Source organism: Ahaetulla prasina, chromosome 3 (assembly GCF_028640845.1).
Source record: "Ahaetulla prasina isolate Xishuangbanna chromosome 3, ASM2864084v1, whole genome shotgun sequence".
Lineage (NCBI taxonomy): Eukaryota > Metazoa > Chordata > Lepidosauria > Squamata > Colubridae > Ahaetulla > Ahaetulla prasina.
The window spans coordinates 123,267,226-123,291,881 of record NC_080541.1 but is presented as its reverse complement, the minus strand read 5'-3'; the positions used below and the strand labels follow the sequence as shown (position 1 = coordinate 123,291,881).

Here is a 24,656-nt window from a genome sequence, read left to right as displayed (position 1 = left end):
GGAATTGTTCATGACTCAATTTAAATTACTGTCCTACCGACTTGTTTTCATGCACCTCTGATTTTGACAGTGTATTGTATCTGAGAAATGCAAGGAAGCAGAAACGCTCCAAATCAAATCAGATGGACTCTATACTGTTTTTCCTTCTGAATTTCAAAACTGACAAACATTATCTGAGAAGTTCTTACCACCACCCATGAATATACAGTTACTCCAGGATTGGTATCAACCTCTATGTTACAGACAAAAAATGGAACAATGCAGAACAGAGGCCCTTGGAAGTCCAAGTATCAAATGAATGAAGACTCTAATCCTTCACTTCCCTATTCAAGCTCATCCTCCACTCTGCCTAATACAAACTGGAGGCTGGCGCCTAATTTGGATCATACCCATGCAGAATAGGGCAGGTCCGTAAACTGACATTTGAAATTAGAGATCAAGAAGACAAGCAATATTATAAAATATGGGACTTATTCTGCAATTGGTTAGAAAGGAAAATATGTTAAGAAAAGATATTAGAAGACATATGTATGAAAGAGATGTTTATTTTGAATTTGCACAAGAAGATTTGTAAACACCCCGTCAGCACATTGTAATGGTTTGATGTGAATATTTTGTTTTGTTTTTGTTTTGTTTTGTTGTGGAAAATAAAAAATTAAAAAAAAAGAAAAGGGCAGGTCCGCTATTTGACATGATCAGGGGACTCGAACGATTTCAGTCCTTTGACTTTCCCAACAGACCCTCTGTCAGAGAGGATCACGGACATGAATCTCCCCACCAAGCCAGGCCAGGGACAAAAATACGGGGATCATTTGCAAGGTCAGAAGCTCAAAGAAGCACGATAATCTGACCGAACGGCACGGTTCCAAACTAGAGAAAAATATACTGAACGGAGCACAGCCGGACATTTTCTAGGAGAGCTGCAGTGCTAATTCTCCCATTTGGATTCCATCATTCATGGCTTTTATAAACACTTTGAATTCGAAGATGGGAAAACGGGTCGTGGCTTTTTTTTTTTTGAAGCAGACCTTAAATATTTTTTTTTTAAACATGCAATGAAGTTTGTCTCAAACCTCAGTTTGCAACATTGACTGCCATTCTGCCTCCGCCAATACACGGCAAGCATAATTATAAATTGCCCTCAAATTTCTAGACTACCGGAGTGACCTTCCTTGCATGGCGACCTAAATTTAACTATCCAACTTTTTGCCCTCACTCTTAGCGTGTAAAGAAGAAAAAGCTCCGGCCGGAACAAAGAATCCCCGCTCGAAGGTTCCGCTTAGCTGACGTGGCAAGGGTGATATTCTAATGAGCCGATTCAGCGGCCGAGCTTGCTACTGTCATGGGATGCAGAAGCATCTGCAAGCGTTTTGGTTTAGTGATAGACTTTGTAAGTAATCTCTGTGAAGATCAGTTAAGAAGAATTGCGGAGATTTTAAAGGTGGAGCAAGGGAAAGATATCTAAAACGGGATATAAGATAGAAGAACATATATAAAATGAACTTTTGTGTCTGAGAAAACTTTAGTTTCTTTTGGGGAGAGGGAGGGAGAGGAAAGAAAATAATTATTTCCGGCAATGTTTGTTTACAATCATGTGTGGATAAAGTTTTGTTCCAGCTAAGTATTAGCCCTAGGTGAGACTATGTTCAATTTATCTTCAGTGGTGATCTGCATGGTGAGCTATCTCATATCCTGTTAGATATTTTTGTGATTAACAATGTTAACAGTGTGAACTTAAGCAAGATGGCACATTCAGTTCTGAGCTGTGTCCAGGCTTGAAATATTTGTTCCAGTTGCTATACTATGTGATAGAAAAAAATGCAGTATCACCTAAGAAATGAAAATCTGAATTAGAATTTCTTTTTTTCTACACCTGCATAACCTAGTTACCTAGTAACTATGAATTTCAGTTTGATGTGAAATCATCAAGCATTTTGGATTGAAAGCAAAGGATCTCTGTCAGTACCCCATAGTACTGTCTCTGATGTAATCAACTGGGCTAAGAGAATGAACGAAGGACTCCCTGATTCATTCTCTTTCCTCCCATTGACTCCATAAAAGCAAAGTTGCTATCTTCTCCAAGTCTCCTTCCTCCATACTCCCCTTATGCTATAGCTTCACCTTGAGGACACCTGTTCCATCTGGCCAGTACTCACTAGGTTTTACCTGGCCAGTACTAAGTTTTAAATTTAGAATAGCTTTTGGAACAAACCTGAGTATCTTATGGCTCTTGAAGCAAGTTGCTCCAAGCCATTCATCTTTCATTATAAAAACCCAAGAATATGTAAAAAAGGTTCCTGAAGATGGGGGAAAGGGAAAACAAGTAGTCTAGCTTTGCTGAGCAACTTCCCATGTCATTCTACTCTACCTGCACTTTAAGCGATGCAAAATGCACTAAATATTTAGTTTGTTTGGAAGAATGCAATGTATTGTTTACAAAGGTTTAATGTGCCCTTTGCTCTGCTCAGTCAGGATTATTGCATTGTCCAGGACTTTGACACCAGGAAAAAACTGAGAGTGCTCATCTACGGTGGGTAGAAACTTGGTCAGTTATCCACCCATGTGGCAAATGGACTTTGACAGCTGTCTTGGATACAGACAAGTACCACTGCGGCCAAGCTGAAAGAACTGGAGCTGGTTGTCTCATTTCTAATAAAGGTATGTGCATTGTAAATAGGAGTGTTAGCTCACTCAACTTGTCCTGGAATTATCCTATAGCATTTTAAGTAGCATTGCTCACTCAACTTGTCCTGGAGTTATCCTATAGCATTTTACCTAATTTTTTTTCTTGCTCTTTTGATGTTTACAATGAAATAGGTTTCACCATACACAAATGTTAGAGCTGCATAGAAGACAGGTTTGATAAAGAGGGTTGCAAGCAATAAAATGTGTTGTCAGATGTTTGTACAATATCACTCCCTGCTGGTTTGGCATGTGACTGAAGAACTGATGTATAGATAGAAGGTGGTCTGTGTATTTGTATGAACCTTTTAAAATGGACTTTTTAAAAGAGACCAGAAAGATCTCATGTTTATTCAGCCTTTGGGGAACTGTTACAAACATCTTTTCAATAATTAATGATATAATATCAGAAAGATTAAAATGTATGTCAGGAAATAATCAGATATCTGATGTTATCATTAATGTATTACTGAATAATGAAAGTATTTATCAAGCCACTGTTTTTTGATAAGCAGGATTTGTTGTATAATTTTGAAATAATGTATGTGGATTGTCCTGATTATAACTCTTTATTTTCATCTAGCATTAAAGTTATCAATGTTAGATATCAATTAGCACGAAAGCTAATTGCAGTATTAAAAACTTGTAAGAATTCTGTGCCTAGGGCATAAACTTGTTTCTTTAACAGTAACTTCCTGTATTTTCTATCAAACTAGAGGTGAATAAATATTAACAATCTCATATGTTCTCTTTTCCAAAGTGGGGGGGGGAGTAAGGTTTTTTAAAAATATTAATTTATAAAGAAGTTATAGATATGCCTCTAGGACATAGTCTTCCCTGGAGCCTTTCTAGACCTATAACCATGAAGGCAAAAGCCTTTACAGTTTGGCTATCTTATTTGGAAGAATGCTTCTTTTCTTTTCTTTTCTTTTCTTTTCTTTTCTTTTCTTTTCTTTTCTTTTCTTTTCTTTTATGTACGCTGAGAGTATATGCACCAAGACAAATTCCTTGTGTGTCATTTGGCCAATAAAAAATTCTATTCTATTCTATTCTATTCTATTCTATTCTATTCTATTCTATTCTGTTCTGTTCTGTTCTGTTCTGTTCTGTTCTGTTCTGTTCTGTTCTTTTCTTTTTATTGAAGCTACTGACTTTTGATTGTATTTATATTTATAGGAAACCGAAGGAATTTATATACTGAACAAAATCTAAATAAGAACAGTCTTTAACAAAAAGTCCTGAATGGACTCATGGATGCCACCACGACAGCCCCAGGACCAAGGGAGGTGTGCAGCCTGGTTTGAAGGATATGAAAGGAGCCCATGGAGGGAAGTCTACCATGGTCCTCCTCCCCCACATTTCAGGCATGAAGGATACCATCCTGATTTCCAAGTAGGACCTCCGCCTTGGCAAGATACTCAGCACCACCATCCCATCCATTATCCAAGGCTCCAGAACTATATGAGACCAAACTCCAGGGCAGAGTATTATAAAAGTAGCTATCCAGACTGGTCTTACACAAGGTAAAGCTCACATGAAAAATAAGGAGTGACAATGTTGGGAAATGATATAGACAGGCAGCACAAGAAAGTCCAGGCTCTGATTTCAATTGGTTCTAAATCATAGTCTAAAGAAATAAAATTGTCTGATTTCATAGATTATGGGAAAGTGTGTTTTATTGCAGTTGGGGTTGTTTTGAATCTTTTTCTCTTGTATAGACTGCAGAGCCCTTCACGGAGTCCTGAATAAGGTCAAGTGCCACAATAATAGTCTTAATTTTGACCTTTTGGATCCTGCAGTGTGGCTGAACAGGAACATCCACACAAAATCTCTTTACTTAGCCTTGTTGTCATGTTTAGCTTTTCCTGATCCCCTGGAAACAATTGCAAGATTGAGGGATTTTAATGACTTGGTCCTAAGCTTTCAAAGTGACTTCCCCTGATCTTTATATTTGGACTTAAAACTTTTGTTGACAGCAACACCACCACTTTATTTTGATCATTGAGTGACTATGGACTTGTGGCTTCCCTGCCTTGTATATTGCTTAATGTACAATTTATTGTATATTGTCATGATGCTCTGGCCTATACTGTATATTGCTTAATTATATTTAGTAGGTTTTATGTGGTCTAGCTTATCTATTCTTTGCATTGAAACAACTGTTTAGCATTATATATTTTTTAGGTTTGCCTGCGTTTATACAATATTATATACAAATTAATGTTCTGTTTTGCCCTTATCTTTGAGCATAATTATAATAATAAACTAGAAATGAATATTTCTGATCAACTCTTCTAAATACAAACAAGAAACCAAAGAAACAGCTACCCAAAGTTCAAACCAATCCATTTATGTATAATTGAAAAATTATGATAGTAAAAAAATCAGGACCAAGTTATTCACATAATGGAAGCTATAATTTCCTGCTATTATTTTAATCAGGCCTTTGTATCTCCTAAATTAGAATGCAAAAGCTTTGTGGTTTTGCCACTTTTTAACGTTTCACATCCTTCAAATTGTCCCATCTTTTTGTTAATACTACCACTACTTATTCTATTGATTTATAGATCACCAAGTTCAACCGTCTGCTGAGTCAGTGGGCCCTAGCAAGTTGTCAATAAAATCTCACTCATATTTTAAAATTATTTAATAATAGATCTAGGAGAAAGAGTCACATTACTGATCAAATAATGGTGATATATTATAATAGTAAATAAAAATCTATTATTATTATGTCTAATAATTGGTGGTTGGACTTATAATGGTGATTGGAAGATGTGGAAGACCAGGTCAGAGACAGATAATCATGGAGAAAATCTATGTGGTCACTAGGAATTGAAAATGACTTGATGGCACATAATCAATAAATAATAATATGTACTAGTTTCTGGATCTGTTTTTGATGAACTATTTCCAACTACAAAAAGATATATGGTAGATAGCCTACTAAAGCAGATTTTTCTGCCTCTTATTTGGCTCATTCCTTTTGGGTTACTTTTCAGGCAAGAATATGAAGAGCTGCACCATGGCTTCATGGAGGACCCTGAAGCGTACCAAAGATTCACCCAAGTACATCCAAGCAAAAAAGGTACTGCGTTTCCCATAGGATAAATGGCTGAGAACATTATGGAGCTAAAATATTTTTCTCCAGTCTGGTGCATTCTGGGCTAAAACCAGTGGTGGGATTCAGCTAGTTCGCACCACTTCGGGAGAACCGATTGTTAACTTTCTGAGCAGTTTGGTGAACTGGCTGTTGGAAGAAATGATTAGGGCAGAGAACCGGTTGTTAAATTATTTGAATCCCACCATTGGCAAAAACAATTTATAATTTGCAACTGGCACTGGCAAAGACCAATTTATATAGGAATAATGGATATTGGGGAATGCGGAAGTAAAGTAATAGGGTATGCTTGTATTTATATGTGTTATGGGAAGTCATCTGAAAGCATTTCTTTATTCTTTATGCATTCTTAGTATCTTAATATAGTGAGGGACAAAACTTTAGAATTGTTAGTTGAATGTCCTTCTGAAAAGGAGACAAATGCAGTAGGCTTGCCTGTGAAATTGCAACACTTAAGTACTTGTAACTTACTACAGTATACTATCATTTAAGATTTGAAAAAGGAGTTCGTAATTCCCTATTTTGGGGGGCAGATTTTGAGACTAAGGTATGGCAGTCAGTATGACATATTTCTTATGCGTAGCCTAAGGTGGCATGCGTAGCCATATTGGTGGGCTCTGATTAGCTTAGCTTTGATTTTTGGGCCATCTGGGTCCACTGGAAGTTGGCAAACGGGCCGTTTTCGGCCTCCAGAGTGAGTGGGGAAGGGCATTTTGGTCTTCCCAAGGCTCATAGAAAGCCTCTGGAGCCTGGGGAGACCAAAAAACAGGTCTTCCGGTCCCACTGGAAGTTGGCAAATGGGCCATTTCCAGCCTCCGCAGGGCCTCTGGGTGGGTGGGGAAAGCCGTTTTGGTTCTCCCAAGGCTCCTAGAAAGGCTTTGGAGCCTGGGGAGAGCAAAAAACGGTCCTGCCAGGCCCACTGTGCCAAAAGCGGGGAGAGCGTGGGGGGTGTAACATGCACATGCATGGGGGCGGGACACATAGAATTATGGGTGTGGGCACGCACACACACGACTCCCCCATGCTCCCCCCACTTTTGGCATGCGATGGCAGAAAGATTTGCCATCACTGGTCTGGAGACTAGAGGGTCCTTTGGGAGATAGGGCGGTATATAAATTCGAATAATAAATAAATAAGGGTTAGAGAGGATTAGCGAGACTCAGGTTCAAGTCTACCCTTGGCCATGAAATTCACTTGGCATCTTTGAACCAGTTACTCAGCCCAACCTAACTAACAGGAATGTTCTTGTAGAGAAAATTACCATAGGTAGAAGTATCAAATATGCTGTCTTCAAGTTCTGTAAAACCTGGGGATGTAATGTAACACCAAACATTTCAATTTCCTATCTCGATCTCAGTCTCAAAATCTTCCTGGGATCAGGTGTTAAATCCAAAATTCTATTTCAGTTCTGTGGCTCCATTTGTAAGATTAAATAATTCACATTTCTGTTTCTTTTCTCTCTGTCTTCTCCTCCCCCTTTAGCTTAGCCCTAGTCTGGTTTCCTCTATATCAGGGGTGTCCAAACTTGGTCCCTTTAAGACTTTTGGACTTCAACTCCCAGAGTCCCTCAGCCAGCAAAGCTGGCTGAGGAACTCTGGGAGTTGAAGTCCAAAAGTCTTAAAGGGACCAAGTTTGGACACCCCTGCTCTATATCTTTCCAAGGTCGTCCTCCTTTCTATAATTCTAAGACTCCTTTCTATAGTTCCCCCTGTTCTTTTCAAAGCATTTCAGCTGCAAGAAGCAGGGATGCTATTTTCTTCATTAATTTCTACTTCCCTTTGAAATTGAAAAATCACAGGCAGTTCCACTTACTCCTAATTTCTTTTAAAGAGAACCATGGGCCAAAGTTTTACACACACACACACACACACCCCCTTCATTTCATTTAATTTCTAATGCATGTGCTTAAAAAAATTAGGTGTGCTACAGCTGGGTTGTAAATATCTGGGCAACCTGTAGGTGAAAATAGTGAGATGCTGTAAACAAGTGGCCACCAAACTTTTGGGCACTAGGGACTGTTTTCGTGGAGAGAGGTTTTTCTGCAGACTGGAAGGGACATGGTTTCACATGCTGCCTGCATCCCATGGATGGGGCTTTGCTTGTTTGCACGGCCCAGTTTCTTACATGCTGCAGCTCAATGCTGGTCCATGGACCAGGGGTTGGAGACCCGTGCTGTAAACCTTCCATCATATGGTTTTTAAGCTTTTTGCAGCCCAAATATGATAGTTCAAAAAAGTGAAAGCTACCAGTCCCTGCAATTTTCTTGGCAAGTTTTTTCAAACGTGATTTGCCACTCACTCCTTCCTAGGGCAGATAAAGTGTGACTGGCCCAAGGTCACCCATCTGGCTTTGTGCAGGCATAGAACTCATGATATCTTGGTTTTTAGCTTGATGCCTTAACCACTGCACCAAATTATGTTATAGTTTGGTTTAATAGAATAGAATAGAATAAAATTTTATTGGCCAAGTGTGATTGGACACACAAGGAATTTGTCTTGGTGCATATGCTCTCAATGTGCATAAAAGAAAAGATACCTTCATCAAGGTACAACACTCAATGATAGTCATAGGGTACAAATTTAACACTTAATGATACAACACTTAATGATACATAGGGTACAAATAAGCAATCAGGAAAGAAACAATATCAATATAAATCGTAAGGATACAAGCAACAAAGTTACTGTCATACAGTCTTAAGTGGAAGGAGATGGGTGATGGGAACGATGAGAAGATTAATAGTGCAGATTTAGTAAATAGTTTGACAGTAGTTAAATATCTAGTAAATAGTTTAAACAAGGAAATATTCTCTCAGTGGTGATTTGCTAAGAGAAGGAAGAGGTGATAGCTTCTCTTCAAGAGCAAGTAGGATTCCTACAATCCTAGCCAGTATTTGAGAAAATTACTATAACTCAACCATTTCATTTCTCTTAATTGTTTCTTAGCTTCATGCTGTTTATCTGCAATCCTTCTCCCCCACCCACAAGGCAAATAATCATTATTATCTAATAATGTTCCACTAGTGCAGGAGCATAGTTCAATTATGTAGTTTAAAGAGAATGGCATACCATTGCTCTATGCCTAATTCTGACTAGTCTTTCATTCTTAATGCATGCAAGAAGACTGACTTGCTTATATTTACTTTGTACAGATCCAAGATGGAGAGATAACTGGAGTGAAAATGCAAATTCCTGGCAACAGAATTACTATACAGATTGCCAGCCTAGGAGTGGTAACGACTCTCTGGGGTATTGTGATGTTGGATTAACCCAGTAAGTAAAACTCAATGTTTAAAATTGTCCATATCCAGTTATTCTGAATACTGTTGGGTCAATGGGTGGCTTTGATATTTATTGACAAAATCTCTGGCCAGCATGAGGATAGAGTTGTAGATGTTATCTTTGCCTTTTCTTCACTGTTTGTGTGTGTGTGTGTGTGTGTGTGTGTGCGCGTGCACGCACACCCTCTGGAGACCTCCCTCCCTACTGGAGATATTTTAGATTTTTCCAAGCTGAGATGTGTGAAAAGATGTATTCATATTTCAATTTTTCATGCATAGAGCTTCTATGGATTATCTTAGGGATCTTCTAAGAAAATTACAGGTAGTCCTCGGCTTATGACCACAATTGAGTCCAAATTTTATATTGCTAAGTGAGTTAAGTTTTGCCCCATTTTACGAACTTTCTTGCCACAGATGTTAAGTGAATCACTGCAGTTGTTAAGTTAGTAATGTAATTGTTAAGTGATTCTGGCTTCTCCATTGATTTTGCTTGTTAGAAGGTCACAAAAGCTGTTCACATGACCCTAGGACATTGCAACTGTCATAAAGATGAATCAGTAGCCAAGCAATATAATTTTCATCACATGAATATGGGGATGCTCCAATGGTCATAAGTGTGAAAAATGGTCATGTCACTTTTTTCAGTGCCATTGTAATTTTGAATGGTCATTAAAAGAACAGTTGGAAATTGAGGACTACCTGTATATGGGGAATGAAAGAAACATACATATATGGCATTAAACAATTCCTGAGTGCTTATCAATGCATTACATATATCTCCTATTAGTGGGTTGCGGCAAAGGTATGCTGCCTTCCAAGGTCATTTAGATTTGAACCAAATACTATGGTGTAAGTACTGTACTGTAGTGTGAGTGCACTGAGAGGCAAAATTGAGCTTTGGCTGGAATGGTGATTTGTGATTATCTGCATATATAAATGTTTGTTTGTTTTGAGTACTTAGTTTAAGTGTAAGTCTGTTCATGCATACACAAAAATGAATTGAGAAGCATGATTGATTTTTACGGTCAAAGATTGAGAGCATCATACAAGGATTATGAGAGATTCTGAATGTGAAGCAGATTACTTTTACACAGTACCAAGAGTGGATTTTAGAGAATAAAGGACACATAAAGAAAGGAAATAATTGGAAAAAATCAAAGTGGAAGGACTATAGGAAGAGAAAAGTCCCGCTTGGAAAAGTATTATAAGATAAATGCATTTTCCAACAGAATAAATGAGAAATGTGTAAAAGGAAAGAGAATGTGAAAGCTGCTTATAACATATTACAGAGCAATACAGAAAATTGTAGTGTTATATTAAAGGAAATAAAAACACATTGCAGAGGTAAAAGAAACTGTGGATTAGGCAAATGCACACAAACACAAGATTGTTGCAAAAATGAGCCTAAGAGGAAGATATTTTATAAAGTATATATCGAGAAAAGACAAATGCACTGTATGTGTTCAACAAGAGCAGAATATGGTTAAGATTTAAAAATGAAGATAAAACAAAATCTTTTGGAAGTGAGGCAAAACTAAGAATGTACAGAGGTGAGAAAGTTTATTGTACATTTGTTGAGATACAGATGATGGAACAAATAGGCTGGAATATGGAATGCTTCGTATCAATAAAGAATGGAAAGTTGATGGTTGAATGTGATATTAATAATATGTGACGGAATTAAACATGCCAGAGGATAAATGGAATATTTAGCAAATGGGTCAACATTGAGCATATAGGCTTGGTTGTCTACTGTAGCTATGAATAAATATATAAGGAAACAGTCATGGTGATCTTATATTGGTTGGGATGTAAATATGCATGTATTTGTGTATGCATCTAGACTTAGTGTTCCAATGTTTGAGAATCTGAATAATTTGTACTGGATGTTAGTTAGAAGTATGGTATTATAAAGAGTTTGAATGTTGATGTTGAAATTTTAACAGCTGCATTGGTGTGAAGACTGCAAAATACAGTACCTGTTGAAATTCATGTTTAACAAACAATTCATGGAAGAGCGTTAGGTTTCAGGTTGTATAACACTTCTAGCTAATATCATAACCTTGCACATTAAAATGTATTAAACTGTAATGTTAGCTTGGATATGGAAAAAGATATTTGATAACGTTCAAATCATGGATTTATATGGGGTATTGCAGGATTTTAGATTTCCTATGCAATTAATTTCTTAGATTAAAGTTTATTAACCTAACCCTTCTGGTTTTGTAATTATTAAATTATTTCACCAGTAATAAAAACAAAAAGGGTAGAACTTTTCAAGGATGTTCTTTATCTCATATAATGTTTAATTTGGTATTGGTACTGTTGTCGTGTCTAATAAAATTAACTCATAACATTAAAGGGATTTGTATCAGGGGCGGGTTTCAAAACCCATTGCTACCGGTTTGCTCACGGGTGCATGCCTACTTGTGCATGTGTGATGCTTCTGTGCATGCGCAAAAACATCCAGGCAGGTAGGTGGAGCCTTCTGCCGCCGCCGCCACCGGTTTGCCTGATCCGGTGTGAACCGGTAGCAACCCACGACTGATTTGTATAGTTGAATTTGAGTATAAGATTTTATATGATGATGATAGTTTTCAACAATTGTCTAATCTAAATTAGAAGTAGCACAGTGTGTGTTAGAAGTAGCACAGAAGCTATCCCCAGGAAGATTCTGAATTTAGTAGGTAAGAATATTTGAAAATATCTCTCTCAGGTAAAAGGGGCTATTGAGAGGCAATTGAAAACATCCTTAGGTTTATTGTGAAGGATTAGCGTTATTAAAAACAAATTTAGCATCAAACTAGTACATATTTTCAGAGCAATGCTTATCTTGGTTCAGCTTAAATATTTTAAATTGTTTTTGTTTTGACACATTTAAAAAGTTAATGATTATTGTAAATTTTTATAGATGAAGCAATTACCCAGTTTGTCATTGGCTTACTTATTATTCTAAGTCATGTATTAGAATGTAACATTTTTAAGCTACTTGTTGTAAGATTCAGAATTATAATTTACTACCTTCTGGTCCAGAGATGTTGGTTCTTATCATAGTAGGAATTAGGTTATTTTCTAGCACTGAAGGTAATAGGCTAAGGTAATTTACTATATGTAATTTACTTTTGTTCTTTTTCTCTCTCTTTATACCGTATAGTGTTTTTAAATGTAGCAGACTAAGTTTATGTTTGGTAATACAACAATAATATAGTTATATTGATATTTATGCTTACCTTTTATACAATTTCATAATTAGATTTTTAAAGAAATGTTTTATATACATACACATACATATATTGATATGAGAGTCTGTGCCATGTTCCTTCTTGCTTCAAACGCTCTACCATCATCCCAGTGCCGAAGAAGCCCACCATCAAGGAACTGAATGACTACAGACCAGTTGCTCTAACATCTGTAGTCATGAAAACCTTTGAAAGGCTAGTGCTTTCCTACCTGAAAACCATCACGAATCCACTCTTAGACCCCTTGCAATTTGCATACCGAGCAAATAGATCAACAGATGATGCTGTTAATATGGCTCTGCACTACATCCTACAACATCTTGAGTCTCCAAAGACCTATGCAAGGGTCCTTTTTGTAGACTTTAGTTCAGCATTCAATACCATCATTCCAGACATTCTTCTAACTAAGCTAAACCAGCTACAGGTACCGGAACAGACTTGTAAGTGGATCACAAGCTTCCTAACAAACAGGAAGCAGCAGGTGAAGCTAAGCAAGATCACATCAAATACCTGTACAATTAGCACAGGGGCCCCCCAAGGCTGTGTGCTCTCCCCACTTCTCTTCTCTCTGTATACCAATGACTGCATCTCCAATGATCCATCAGTTAAGCTACTGAAGTTTGCAGATGACACAACAGTGATTGGTCTCATTCGAGACAATGACGAATCCGCATATAGACGAGAGGTCGAACGACTAGCCTTGTGGTGCAACCAAAACAATCTGGAACTGAACACACTCAAAACCGTAGAAATGGTGGTAGACTTTAGGAAAAACCCTTCCATACTTCCACCTCTCACAATACTTGACAACACAGTATCAACAGTAGAAACCTTCAAATTTCTGGGTTCTATCATATCGCAAGATCTCAAATGGACAGCTAACATCAAAAACATCATTAAAAAAGGACAACAAAGAATGTTCTTTCTGCGCCAACTCAGTAAGCTCAAACTGCCCAAGGAGCTGCTGATCCAATTCTACAGAGGAATTATTGAGTCTGTCATTTGCACCTCTATAACTGTCTGGTTCGGTTCTGCAACCCAACAAGAAAAACACAGACTTCAGAGGATAATTAGAACTGCAGAAAAAATAATTGCTACCAACTTGCCTTCCGTTGAGGACCTGTATACTGCACGAATCAAGAAGAGGGCCGTGAAAATATTTGCAGATCCCTCGCATCCTGGACATAAGCTGTTTCAACTCCTACCCTCAAAACGACGCTATAGAGCACTGCACACCAGAACAACTAGACACAAGAACAGTTTTTTCCCGAAGGTCATCACTCTGCTAAACAAATAATTCCCTCAACACTGTCAGACTATTTACTGAATCTGCACTACTATTAATTGTTTCATAGTTCCCATCACCAATCTCTTTCCACTTATGACTGTATGACTATAACTGGTTGCTGGCAATCCTTATGATTTATATTGATATATTGATCATCAATTGTGTTGTAAATGTTGTACCTTGATGAATGTATCTTTTCTTTTATGTACACTGAGAGCATATGCACCAAGACAAATTCCTTGTGTGTCCAATCACACTTGGCCAATAAAATTCTATTCTATTCTATTCTATGTTGTGAGTTAAGGTGCTGGACAGGGAGCAGGGAGATCCAGATTCTAGTTCTCCCTTAGGCACAGAAACCAGCTGGGTGACTTTGGGTTATTTTCTGGTAACAGAAAATTATTATTTCCTCCCTGTCCTCCTCCATTATATTTCCTTTCACTGTTCAGCACTTAAAGTTGTGTCACACTGACCGCTTCTTTCCTTTGTGCATTTTTTTGATGGAGTTTCATCCTAGCTATAAGATAAAACCAAACTGCTATATATAACAGAATAACAGAGTTGGAAGGAGCCTTAGAGATTTTCTAGTCCAAGCCTCTGCTCAAGCAGAAACCCTATAATATTTCAGACAAATGGTTGTCCAATCTCTTCTTAAAAACCTCCAGTGATGGAGCACCCACAACTTCTGGAGGCAAGTTGTCCCACTGATTAATTGTTCTAACAGGAAATTTCTTCTTAGCTTGGTTCTCTCTCCATCCATTGCTTCTTGTCCTGCCTTCAGATGTAGAATAGGGTCTATCGATCAGAATATCTTCTATTCTATCAGAAGAACTGCTCTATAGATGATGCACTTTCCTATCTTAGCTTGGCGCACCTGGAGGAGAAGTATACTTATGTGTGAATGCTGTTCATTGATTTTAATTCAGAGTTCCACAGGATTTGGTGAACAAATTGGGCTTATTAGGTTTTAATAGTCCTTTATGTAACTGGATACTTGATTTCCCTATTGATAGACCCAAGTTTATGTGAATTGGAAAAAATTTTTCCAACTCCATCTTATTTATTTATTTATTTATTTTGTCACACAGTATATATAAGCATAAGCATGAAATAATTATACAATATATAAAAATATATATGAGTATGTAATAACTATATTAATTGGATATAACGAAAGGAAACAATAGGACAGGAACTGTAGGCATGTTTTTGCTCTTATGCACACCCCTTACAGACCTCTTAGGAATGGGGTGAGGTCAATGGTAGATAGTTTTTGGTTGAAGCTTTGGGGATTTTGGGAAGAGACCACAGTCAGGTAGTGTATTCCAAGCATTAACAACTCTGTTACTGAAATCATATTTTCTGCAATCAAGATTGGAGCGGTTAACACTAAGCTTAAATCTATTGTGTGCTCGTGTATTGTTGCAATTGAAGCTGAAGTAGTCTTCGACAGGAAGGACATTGTAATTGATGATTCTATGAGTTAAACTCAGGTCATGTCGAAGACGGCGTAATTCTAAATTTTCTAAACCCAGGATTTCAAGTCTGGTGGCATAAGGTATTTTGTTGTATTCAGAGGGGTGGAGAACTCTTCTTGTAAAATATTTCTGGACACGTTCAATTGTATTAATGTCAGATTTATTTATTTATTTATTTAATCGCATTTATATACCGCCCTATCTCCCAGGGGACTCAGGGCAGTTTACAGCCTAATAAAAATACATATAAATACAGAATAAAACACCAATTTAAAAAACTTATTAAATAAGGCCGAATGTTAAAAATTGCAATAAAATAATAAAACCCCATTAAAACCAAATTAAAATTTAAAATTCTAGTCCAGTCCTGCGCAAATAAATAGATGTGTCTTAAGCTCGCGGCGAAAGGTTCGAAGGTCGGAAAGTTGACGAAGACCTGGGGGAAGTTCGTTCCAGAGGGTGGGAGCCCCCACAGAAAAGGCTCTCCCTGTGGGTGCCGCCAGTCAGCACTGCCTGGCTGACGGCACCCTAAGGAGTCCCTCCCTGTGAGAGCGCACGGGTCGGTGGGAGGCAATCGGTGGCAGCAGACGGTCCCGTAGATAGCCTGGCCCTATGCCATGGAGCGCTTTGAAAATAGTTACCAAAACCTTGAAGCGCACCCGAAAGGCCACAGGTAGCCAGTGCAGTCTGCGCAGGAGAGGTGTCACATGGGAGCCACGAGGGGCTCCCTCTATCACCCGTGCAGCTGCATTCTGGACTGACTGGAGCCTCTGGGTGCTCTTCAGGGGGAGCCCCATGTAGAGAGCATTGCAGTAATCCAGACGAGATGTCACGAGAGCATGAGTGACCGTGCATAGGGCATCCCGATCTAGAAAGGGGCGCAACTGGCGAACCAGGCGAACCTGGTAAAAAGCTCTCCTGGAGACGGCCGTCAAATGGTCTTCAAAAGACAGCCGTCCATCCAAGTTGCGCACCCTCTCCATTGGGGCCAATGACTCGCCCCCAACAGTCAGCCGTGGCTGCAGGTGACTGTACCGGGATGCCGGCATCCACAGCCACTCTGTCTTGGAGGGATTGAGCTTGAGCCTGTTTCTCCCCATCCAGACCCGTACGGCCTCCAGACACCGGGACAGCACTTCGATAGCTTCGTTGGGGTGGCCCGGTGTGGAGAAGTACAGCTGAGTATCGTCAGCGTACAGCTGGTACCTCACACCGAAACCACTGATGATCTCACCCAGCGGCTTCATATAGATGTTGAATAGGAGGGGCGAAAGAATCGACCCCTGTGGCACCCCACAAGTGAGGCGCCTCGGGGTCGACCTCTGCCCTCCCGTCAACACCGTCTGCAACCGATCAGAGAGATAGGAGGAGAACCACCGATAAATGGTGCCTCCCACTCCTAATCCCTCCAACCGGTGCAGCAAGATACCATGGTCGATGGTATCAAAAACCGCTGAGAGGTCTAATAGGACCAAGGCAGAGGAATAACCCCTATCCCTAGCCCTCCAGAGATCATCAACCAACGCGACCAAAGCTGTCTCCATGCTGTATCCAGGCCGGAAGCCAGACTGGAACGGGTCTAGATAGACAGTTTCATCTAGGTGCCGGGGTAATTGACATGCCACCACACTCTATACAACCTTCGCCACGAAGCGAAGGTTGGAGACCGGACGGTAATTACCTAATACAGCTGGGTCCAGGGAAGGCTTCTTGAGGAGGGGTCTCACCACCGCCTCTTTCAAGGCAGCCGGGAAGAACCCCTCCAACAAAGAAGCATTCGTAATCCCCTGGAGCCAGCCTCGTGTCACCTCCTGCGTGGCCAGTACCAACCAGGAGGGGCACGGGTCCAGTAAACATGTGGTGGTAGCACATCAGAAATGTGGTATAGGTTCCAAACAGTCGAACTATATTCAAGAATTGGTCTAGCAAATGTTTTATATGCTCTAGTTAGTAGTGTAGTGTTTTTGGAGAAGAAGCTACGCAAGATTAAGTTTACAACTTTTAAAGATTTTTTGCGATGTAGTTACAGTGGGCTTTGGCACTTAGATCATTTGATATGAAAACTCCAAGGTGGGGTTCATCAGTAAGGTAATGTCCATCAAGCTTGTATTTAGGTTCTTTTTTCCAATATGTAAGGCTGAGCATTTGCTGGTTGAGATTTGGCGTTGCCAAGTTTAGACCATTCAGATAAAAAGTCAAGGTCTTTTTGGAGGATAGCTGTATGTGGTGTTAAATAGTTTGACATCGTCAGCAAAGAGTACACAATTACTTGTAATATGGTCACAGAGATCATTAATGTATAATATGTAGAGTGTTGGTCCAAGAACGCTGCCTTGGGGAACACCACTTTTAACAGGAACAGGATTTGATAGAGCATTGCCAATTTTGACCACTTGTTGTCTGTTTGATAGAAAAGCTGTTATCCAATTGTGGAGAGGTCCTGAGATGCTGTAGGATTTTAGTTTTATGAGAAGTTTATCATGTACTACTAAGTCGAAAGCTTTACAGAAGTCTATGTAGATTGCATCTATTGCTTTGCCCTGATCAAGATTTGTAGTCCATATGTTTTTGCAGTGAAGAAGTTGTAAATTACATGATAAATTTTTTCTGAAACCAAATTGTTTATTAGAGAGTAGGTTGTTTGTTTCTAGATGGAGGGTAATGGATTGGTTGATGATGGATTCCATTACTTTGCAGGTGACACATTAAAGAGAGATAGGTCTGTAATTTTCAACTAGGCTGGGGTCTCCTTTTTTGAAGATAGGGATGACCGTGGCAAGTGACCAAAGTTTGGGCAGGGAACTGGTCGTGAAAGCTTTTTCAAAAATTATGCTTAGGGTTCTGCTATATTAGTGGAAATCTTTTTTAAAAAGTATGCACATAGTCCATCTGATCCAATAGATAGGGATGGTTTCAGTTTGCGAAGAGCTTTTTCAACATTATCTTCTGTGAAATCTATGTGTGTTAGGTTGTTGTACTCATTGTTGGTACGATTGGGGCATGTCGGGTATAAGTCATTACTGTTAACAAAGACTGAGCCAAAGAATGTGTTGAAGAGGTTTGCTTTAACTGTTTCATCATTATATTCTTTGTCGTTAGAATCTTTTAGTGGTGAGATGGATCTTGAGTCTTTAAGTTTGTTGTTCACAAAATTATAAAAAGCATGATTGGAATTTGTGCGCAAGAGATCTTCTTTTTGCTTAGTGTGGTAATTGAGTTAGGGTAAGTACTCTTCTTGAGTACAGGTTCCCCACAGGACTATGTCTTGAAATGGCTACTGTTCACATTGATGACCCATGGCTGTTGTGCCAAAAGTGCTACAAATCATATTGTGAAGTATATGGGTGACACAAGAATGGTGGGTCTTATTCAGGACAACAATGAAGATGCTTATAGGGAGGAGGTGAAGGCTTTGGTGAACTAGTGCAATAAAAATAACCTGGTTCTAAATGTTAATAAAATAAAGGAGATCACTGAAGATTTTAGAAAGAGCCAGTGTAGTCATACTCCACTCAGTATCAAGGATGCAGATGTTGAGGTGGTCAACAGTATTAAGTATCTGGGGGTGCAGATAACGAACAATCTGAATTGGTCTCTCCACACAAACATCCTTAGTGAAGCATGCAAACCAGCGTCTGTATTTCCTGTGTCAGATGTGAGAGCACATCTTTTTCCTTTTGTCCTGACCACTTTTTACAGAGGCACAATTGAGAATGTTTTAACAAATTGCATCACTGTTGGTTGGTAGTAGCAGTGCCTCAGGTAGCAGGTCCATACAGAGAATGGTAAGGACAGCCAAGAGGATTATAGGAAGCTCGCTTCCCATTATTCAGGGTACTGCTTATAAGCACTTTGTGCTTAGAGCTCAAAATATTGTTAGAGACCCCATACACCCACTTTACGGTTTGTTTCTGTTGCTCCCCTCTGGGAGCATTTGAAGTATTTCTAGTAGAACTATTAGATTCTGTAACAACTTTGTTTCCTATGCCATCTGTGTGGTAAACTTGCAAGATTAGTTTTTCTTGCCATGTTCATGTATGCAGAACTAGACTGTGTTGTTTCTCTATGTCATATAATATATGTGGTTATATGCTTGATTATTTATCTATTTGCTTGCTTGCTTGCTTACTTATTTATTTAATAAGTTTTATGTAATGTATATTGGAGGTGGTTACCCTTTGAGAGCTGTATGCAGCAAAACTTCATTTTAATGTATAACAATTAGTGTTCATTTAAAATGACATAAGCTCTGAGTTCTAAGGTTGACCCTTCTTCTTTGTGGCACCCCCTTAGATATTGAAATATTGCTATCATGTCACCTCTAATCCTTCTCTTCACTAGACTAGCCATGCTCAGTTAGCCTTCAGTCCCCTAATCATCTTTGTTGCTTTTCTCTGCACTCTTTCTAGAGTCCCAACATCATGTTTATATTGGGCAATTAAAACTGGATGCAATATTCCAAATGTGGTCTTTCCAAGGCATTATAAAGTAGTACCCAACACTTCACATAATCTTGCAGAAAACTGCAATTCTTTGTGCATCTAGTATTCTGCAGACTTTTCTAATGCAGCTTCTAAGCTTGTGGGAGGGGACATTATCAATAGAGGGAGCCTTTTCTCGCCTGGCAGCTAACTTGGTGATAGGCGAGAAAGATTTAAGTGAAACATTTGCTTAGACAGTTTGCTATGTACACATCATGAAGAAATTGGGTCAAAATTCTGAAATATTAGAATCTTGTAGGGAACAATACATATTCAAGCATGGCATTCATTTTATATCATGGTATAAAGAGACAGGTATATAAGTTTGCTATAAGGTTGAGTCCAGTAGATTTTAAGCTTAAACTTTTTCTTTTTCCTTTGATTTCCTGTAGATCTAAGAAGCAGGATTCCTACGAAGATAGCTATGCTTCAAAGAAAGATGCTTCCTATGATATCAGCTACCATTCTCCTTTGTTGCAAGAACACAGTTGGGATAATTTCCAAGAGAACTCTTTGAAGAATGCCACTGTTCCAGCCCATGAGGTATCTAATCTCAACCTTGCTGACAGTTTAGCCGGTGGGAGGAAAGAGGTCCAGACCTTGTAATTTCCTATTTTTTCCCCAATGGTAAAATTCCTTGGGAAAGAAGTTATAGAATATTTTGCTTTGTTTTAATTCAGGCTACCATTCACTCGTATATATTTTCTATGTTTTTCCCCACATAGCTTTCATTGCCTGAGGGGCTAACCCCCCTCCAACAGTACAAGGAATCTGGTCTCAGTTCCAGCAGTTATGAGCTTAGTCAATATATGGAAAATTCTTCCAATCGCTGTGAAGCAGCTCCCTCCAAGGATTGGAGCCCTGTTCAGTTAGGTGAGTTATTCAACAAGGATAAGATACAGGGTGAGGATAGTAAGTCTGAATACTTGTCAAAGACTGGATAGAGCTATGGTGAAACTCAGGATTAGAGAACAAAAAAATTCTATTTGGTTCAAGAGGATCATAATTTGGAATATTCCCCCAGATTTGAATGCTGGGACTGGATTGGGCTAAAAAGCTGGGGTAATTTCATAGCAGTTTGATCTGTAGGGAGGGAGAAATGTTCTGTTTATAAAGAAGGTCTGAATAGTCCTGTCTGTGATAATTTTCATCTGAATAACATGGTTATGATTTCTTGTTGTGATAGTAGTATTAATTTGGCTCATTTTCCTTTGAAAAGTATGTGATGCTAAGATTGGAGAGAAAGGCCCTGTTTCATGGTCTACCAAAGGAGAGTTAGATTGGATGGTCTTAAGGACTTAGAGTTTTTATCTTTTTACCTGTGATGTTTGCTCCAGATTTACATAGTAGTTCTGGGTGAACGCCACTTTCTACCCCCTCCCCCTTTAAGTTTTGTTCCTAAAACTTAAAAAAAAAATAGTCAAGCTTTTATTGCTTTTATTCCCATCCTCCAAAAATATATTTTAAAAAACTAGCATTACTTTTATTATGTTCATTATTGATAATGTTTGAAAACTTGCTCTGGGAGGATTTGTCTGAAAATGCTGACTATAAAATATTGAATAAATAATATATACCTATTGTCTGCCCTAGATTTCCACTTAGATTGGGTTTTTAAGAGTATTGACTATATTCATAGTAGATCAGACTGATGGAAACTGCTCTAGCTTTTAAAGATGAAACCTAGAAGTAAGGAGAAATTTTCTGAAACTGAAAATGATTAATCTTGCTTCCCAGAGTTATGGGTGCTCCATCACTGAAGATTTTCAAAAACAGACTGGGCATCTCTTTGATTGGGATGGTATAAGGACTCCTGGCTTGAGCACAGGGTTGGACTAAAGACATCTAAGGTCCTTTCCAGCCCAGTGATTCAATGTTCTAAAACCTAAAATGACTCCAGTCACATAAAAGAAAAAGTGATGCTCACATTGAAAAGCCAAGTAGCTGTATGGAAGTAGAGAGCCAGCCATCAGTTGCCAGTAGCTTTCTTCCTTATAGTTTCTCTTCCCATATGATTTTCTCCTAAGCAAAGAAACTTCTGGGTATCAAAGTGCACCTGAAGAGAAAAGATCTCAGTGAGAGAAGCTATAGATAGGGCTGCCAGATCTGAGTTACAAGAATTGGGATAACAGCCAGAGGAGGAACCAGAAGCTTCGCAGCGATATTGGCTGGAAAATAGCAAAGCTCCAATGACCTTTGCAAAAATCTAGCCAGACAAACCACTGCCGGGGGGCGGGGGAGAGTGACTTTGGACTGGAACAGTCTTGGAGGGATGGAGGAGAAAGATAGGTGCCTTGGAAGACCAAGAGGAATAGGAAAGTTCCTTGAAGGGTCGGAGGCAGCTCTTTGATCCGGTGGTGGGGGCGGCGGCCATTGAAACGACTGCTACAAGATGGGGCAACTGGACTAAGATTTGTGCAGGAGCGGTGATTGAATGGAGTATTGTTACCGGGTGAGTGATTGGCCAACTCACAGGCAAGAAGAAAAAATTTCTAAGACTTAAAAGAAGTCCTAACCTGAAATAAGCAGCTAATTGGCACTTGGGAATTCAAAGTGAAGGGAAAAAACAAAACGAAAACAAAGAGGAACTTTAAAATCAAAGCCCTAAAAGGAAAACTTTCCCCCTGGATTTAGAATTGGACTTGGAAGAAATTAAAAACTAAATAATAAAAAGAAAACTGAGGGAAAGCATTCTTTAACAACAAAAGGAATTAATTGAAGAAGAGAAAGTACTATCTTTGTGGATTTACAATTGATATTTTGTTGCCTGGGTATTTATGAATTGAAGAGAGACATCTGCTGGTGGAAAAGAAGCACTGCAATAAGTGTACTCAGACCATCGTGGGAAACTTTTTAAGGAGTATTTGTTTAAACAGCTGGAGCACAATTTCAAAAAGAAGTGGAAAGAATAAAGTTTCAAAGTTTCATGTTTTAAATCAGCGGTTCTCAACCTGTGGGTCGCGACCCCATTGGGGGTCAAATGACGATTTGCCAGGGGTCACCTAAGACCATCGCAAATATGGGAACTATACTTGCAAGTCAAAGAATCGCGCTCCAGTGGTTGACTCCACAAGCCAGCTTCAGGCTCTTCAAATCGCTAGCTGAATTTGGCTTCAGGCGCGATGAATTAAAAAAGAGAGAAATCTTTGCTCTGATGTCTCCCTCTCAAGCCAGCTGCAATCACTCCCAATCGCTAGCCTAATCTGGCTTCAGGCACGATAAACTTAATAGGGGAGGAGTCTCCGCTTTAATGCCTCCGTCCTCGAGGCAATCGCAAACAGTTCAGATCGCTAGCCAATACGGCTTCAGGCGTGATAAATTCAAAATGAAAATAATTTTACGGTTGGGGTCGCCACATCATGGGGAATTGTATTAAAGGGGTCGCAGCACTATAAAGGTCGAGAACCACTGGTTTAAATGAATACTTGAATTGGATACTACTTGGAAAGAAAAAAAAAAAGAGAATATGGAGTTGAATTTGAATTATACATAAGCTAAAATAATAATAAATTAAAAATCCTTTCTCTTTGAATTGACAACATGGAGAATTGGGAACATGAGTATGAGGAACTAAGGGAGAAGTTTCAAAAGGTTTGAGAAGTGTTTAAAGGAAATAAAGAAATAAAGAGTAGGACTGGTTAGAATAAAAAAAAGGAAAAAGAAAATATGAGTGAGAAGCAAGAACACAATGTTGGAAAGAAAATAATTGAAGATAAAAATATAGATGATTACACTGGGATTGACAGTGACAAAATAAAAATGGATAGGGGGGAATATCTCTCAAAAAAGAAGAGAAGAGAAGGAAATGGGAAAAGATTGAGGGGGAAAATAAAAGGGTAACAACCTTACAAACGAGAGAAAGGATGCAGGAAGGAAGGTACAATAAATACAAAAAGAAAAACAAAAAGAAGGAAATAAGAGAATGGGAGAAAGGGAGGAAAATATTAAGAAATGGAATTTTGGAGAGATGAAAAGAAAATGATTAAAAGGGAAAGAAAAATGGATAGTAGAATAGGGAATTAAAGCATTAATATGTTGATTTAAGGGAATGATATTAGTAGTAGAAATTGTATGTAAGTAAATTAGAAGAAATATATAGATTATTATAAAAGGGACTAATTAATTGAAATTAAGATACAAAATTGAAATGTTAGTAAATGGTGCAAGTAAGGATGAAATGAAATGTATGTAAGAAGCAAAAAGGAAGAAATATATTGTTTAATGTAAAATAGATCAGCAGATGCAATGTGAAAGATAGAATGGTTTATATGTGAACATAATTGAAATTGAGATATAAAATTGAAAGGCTAGTAAAAGAGAAAAACAATAATAGATGTGGGAATAAGAAATTGGGAATTAAAGAAAATAAGAGGTGGAAGGTTAACTTAGTTAAAAGGTTTTAAGGTAAAAATGGAATAATTTTAAATACATTGTTAATAATTAAAAAATATGGGAATTCTGAAAAATGCATTCAATAAATGGAGAAAAAATAGGGGTTGCCTGGACACCCTAGTGGGAAATGCTGAATTGAAAATGAATACAGCAATAGAGAGAGATGGAAGAAGGAATAGGGAGATGGAAGGAAGGGAGAAGGAGAGAGAGGAATAGAAGAAAGGGAAGAGGTGAGGAAGAAAGGGAGGGGAAATAAGAGTAGGAGAGAAGGTTAGATAGGGAGGAAGAAAGGGGGAGGGGGAGAAAGGAAGGGGAAGTAGAGAAGGAGTAGGAGAGGAGGGAAGAAGAAAGTAGGAAGGATAAAAGAAGGCCGGGAAAGGAAAGAGAGGAGAAAGAGAAGAAAGATTGCTATAAAACAAAAAAGATGAAATGGAAGAAGGGCAACCCCGAACATGTTTAAATGTATCAGGATAAAGAATGAATTATCAAGAAAGTTAAAAGAGAATATATATGATTAAAAATGGAGAAATTAGAATTTGAGGGCGAAAGAAGATGTTGTTTATATAAATAAGCATAGAAATATTAAGATATGATTAAAAATATAGAAAAAGAATATTTTGGTAGAAATTGTAACTAAGTAAAATGTATTTGGATAAGACAAGTTGTATAAGATATGATATGGCCAATACTCTGTT

The 24,656-nt window shown here is 38.5% G+C and overlaps 1 protein-coding gene across 3 annotated transcripts in view; it reads left to right on the top strand.

The window, feature by feature from the left end:
* The window catches only part of SEC16B (SEC16 homolog B, endoplasmic reticulum export factor), an 84,679-nt gene that overhangs the window by 3,195 nt on the left and 56,828 nt on the right, over positions 1-24,656 (top strand). Inside the window, exons 1-7 of one of the 3 annotated variants that reach the window (XM_058177229.1) lie at positions 1,280-1,390; positions 2,469-2,658; positions 3,859-4,205; positions 5,685-5,770; positions 8,955-9,075; positions 19,962-20,112; positions 20,295-20,442. In XM_058177229.1, the coding sequence (XP_058033212.1) occupies positions 3,925-4,205; positions 5,685-5,770; positions 8,955-9,075; positions 19,962-20,112; positions 20,295-20,442 (787 nt within the window). In that variant the 5' untranslated portion in view covers positions 1,280-1,390; positions 2,469-2,658; positions 3,859-3,924. Of the gene's footprint in view, positions 1-1,279; positions 1,391-1,563; positions 1,676-2,468; positions 2,659-3,858; positions 4,206-5,684; positions 5,771-8,954; positions 9,076-19,961; positions 20,113-20,294; positions 20,443-24,656 lie in introns of those variants that run through there. The other 2 variants (XM_058177228.1, XM_058177230.1) reach the window with 2 other exon arrangements.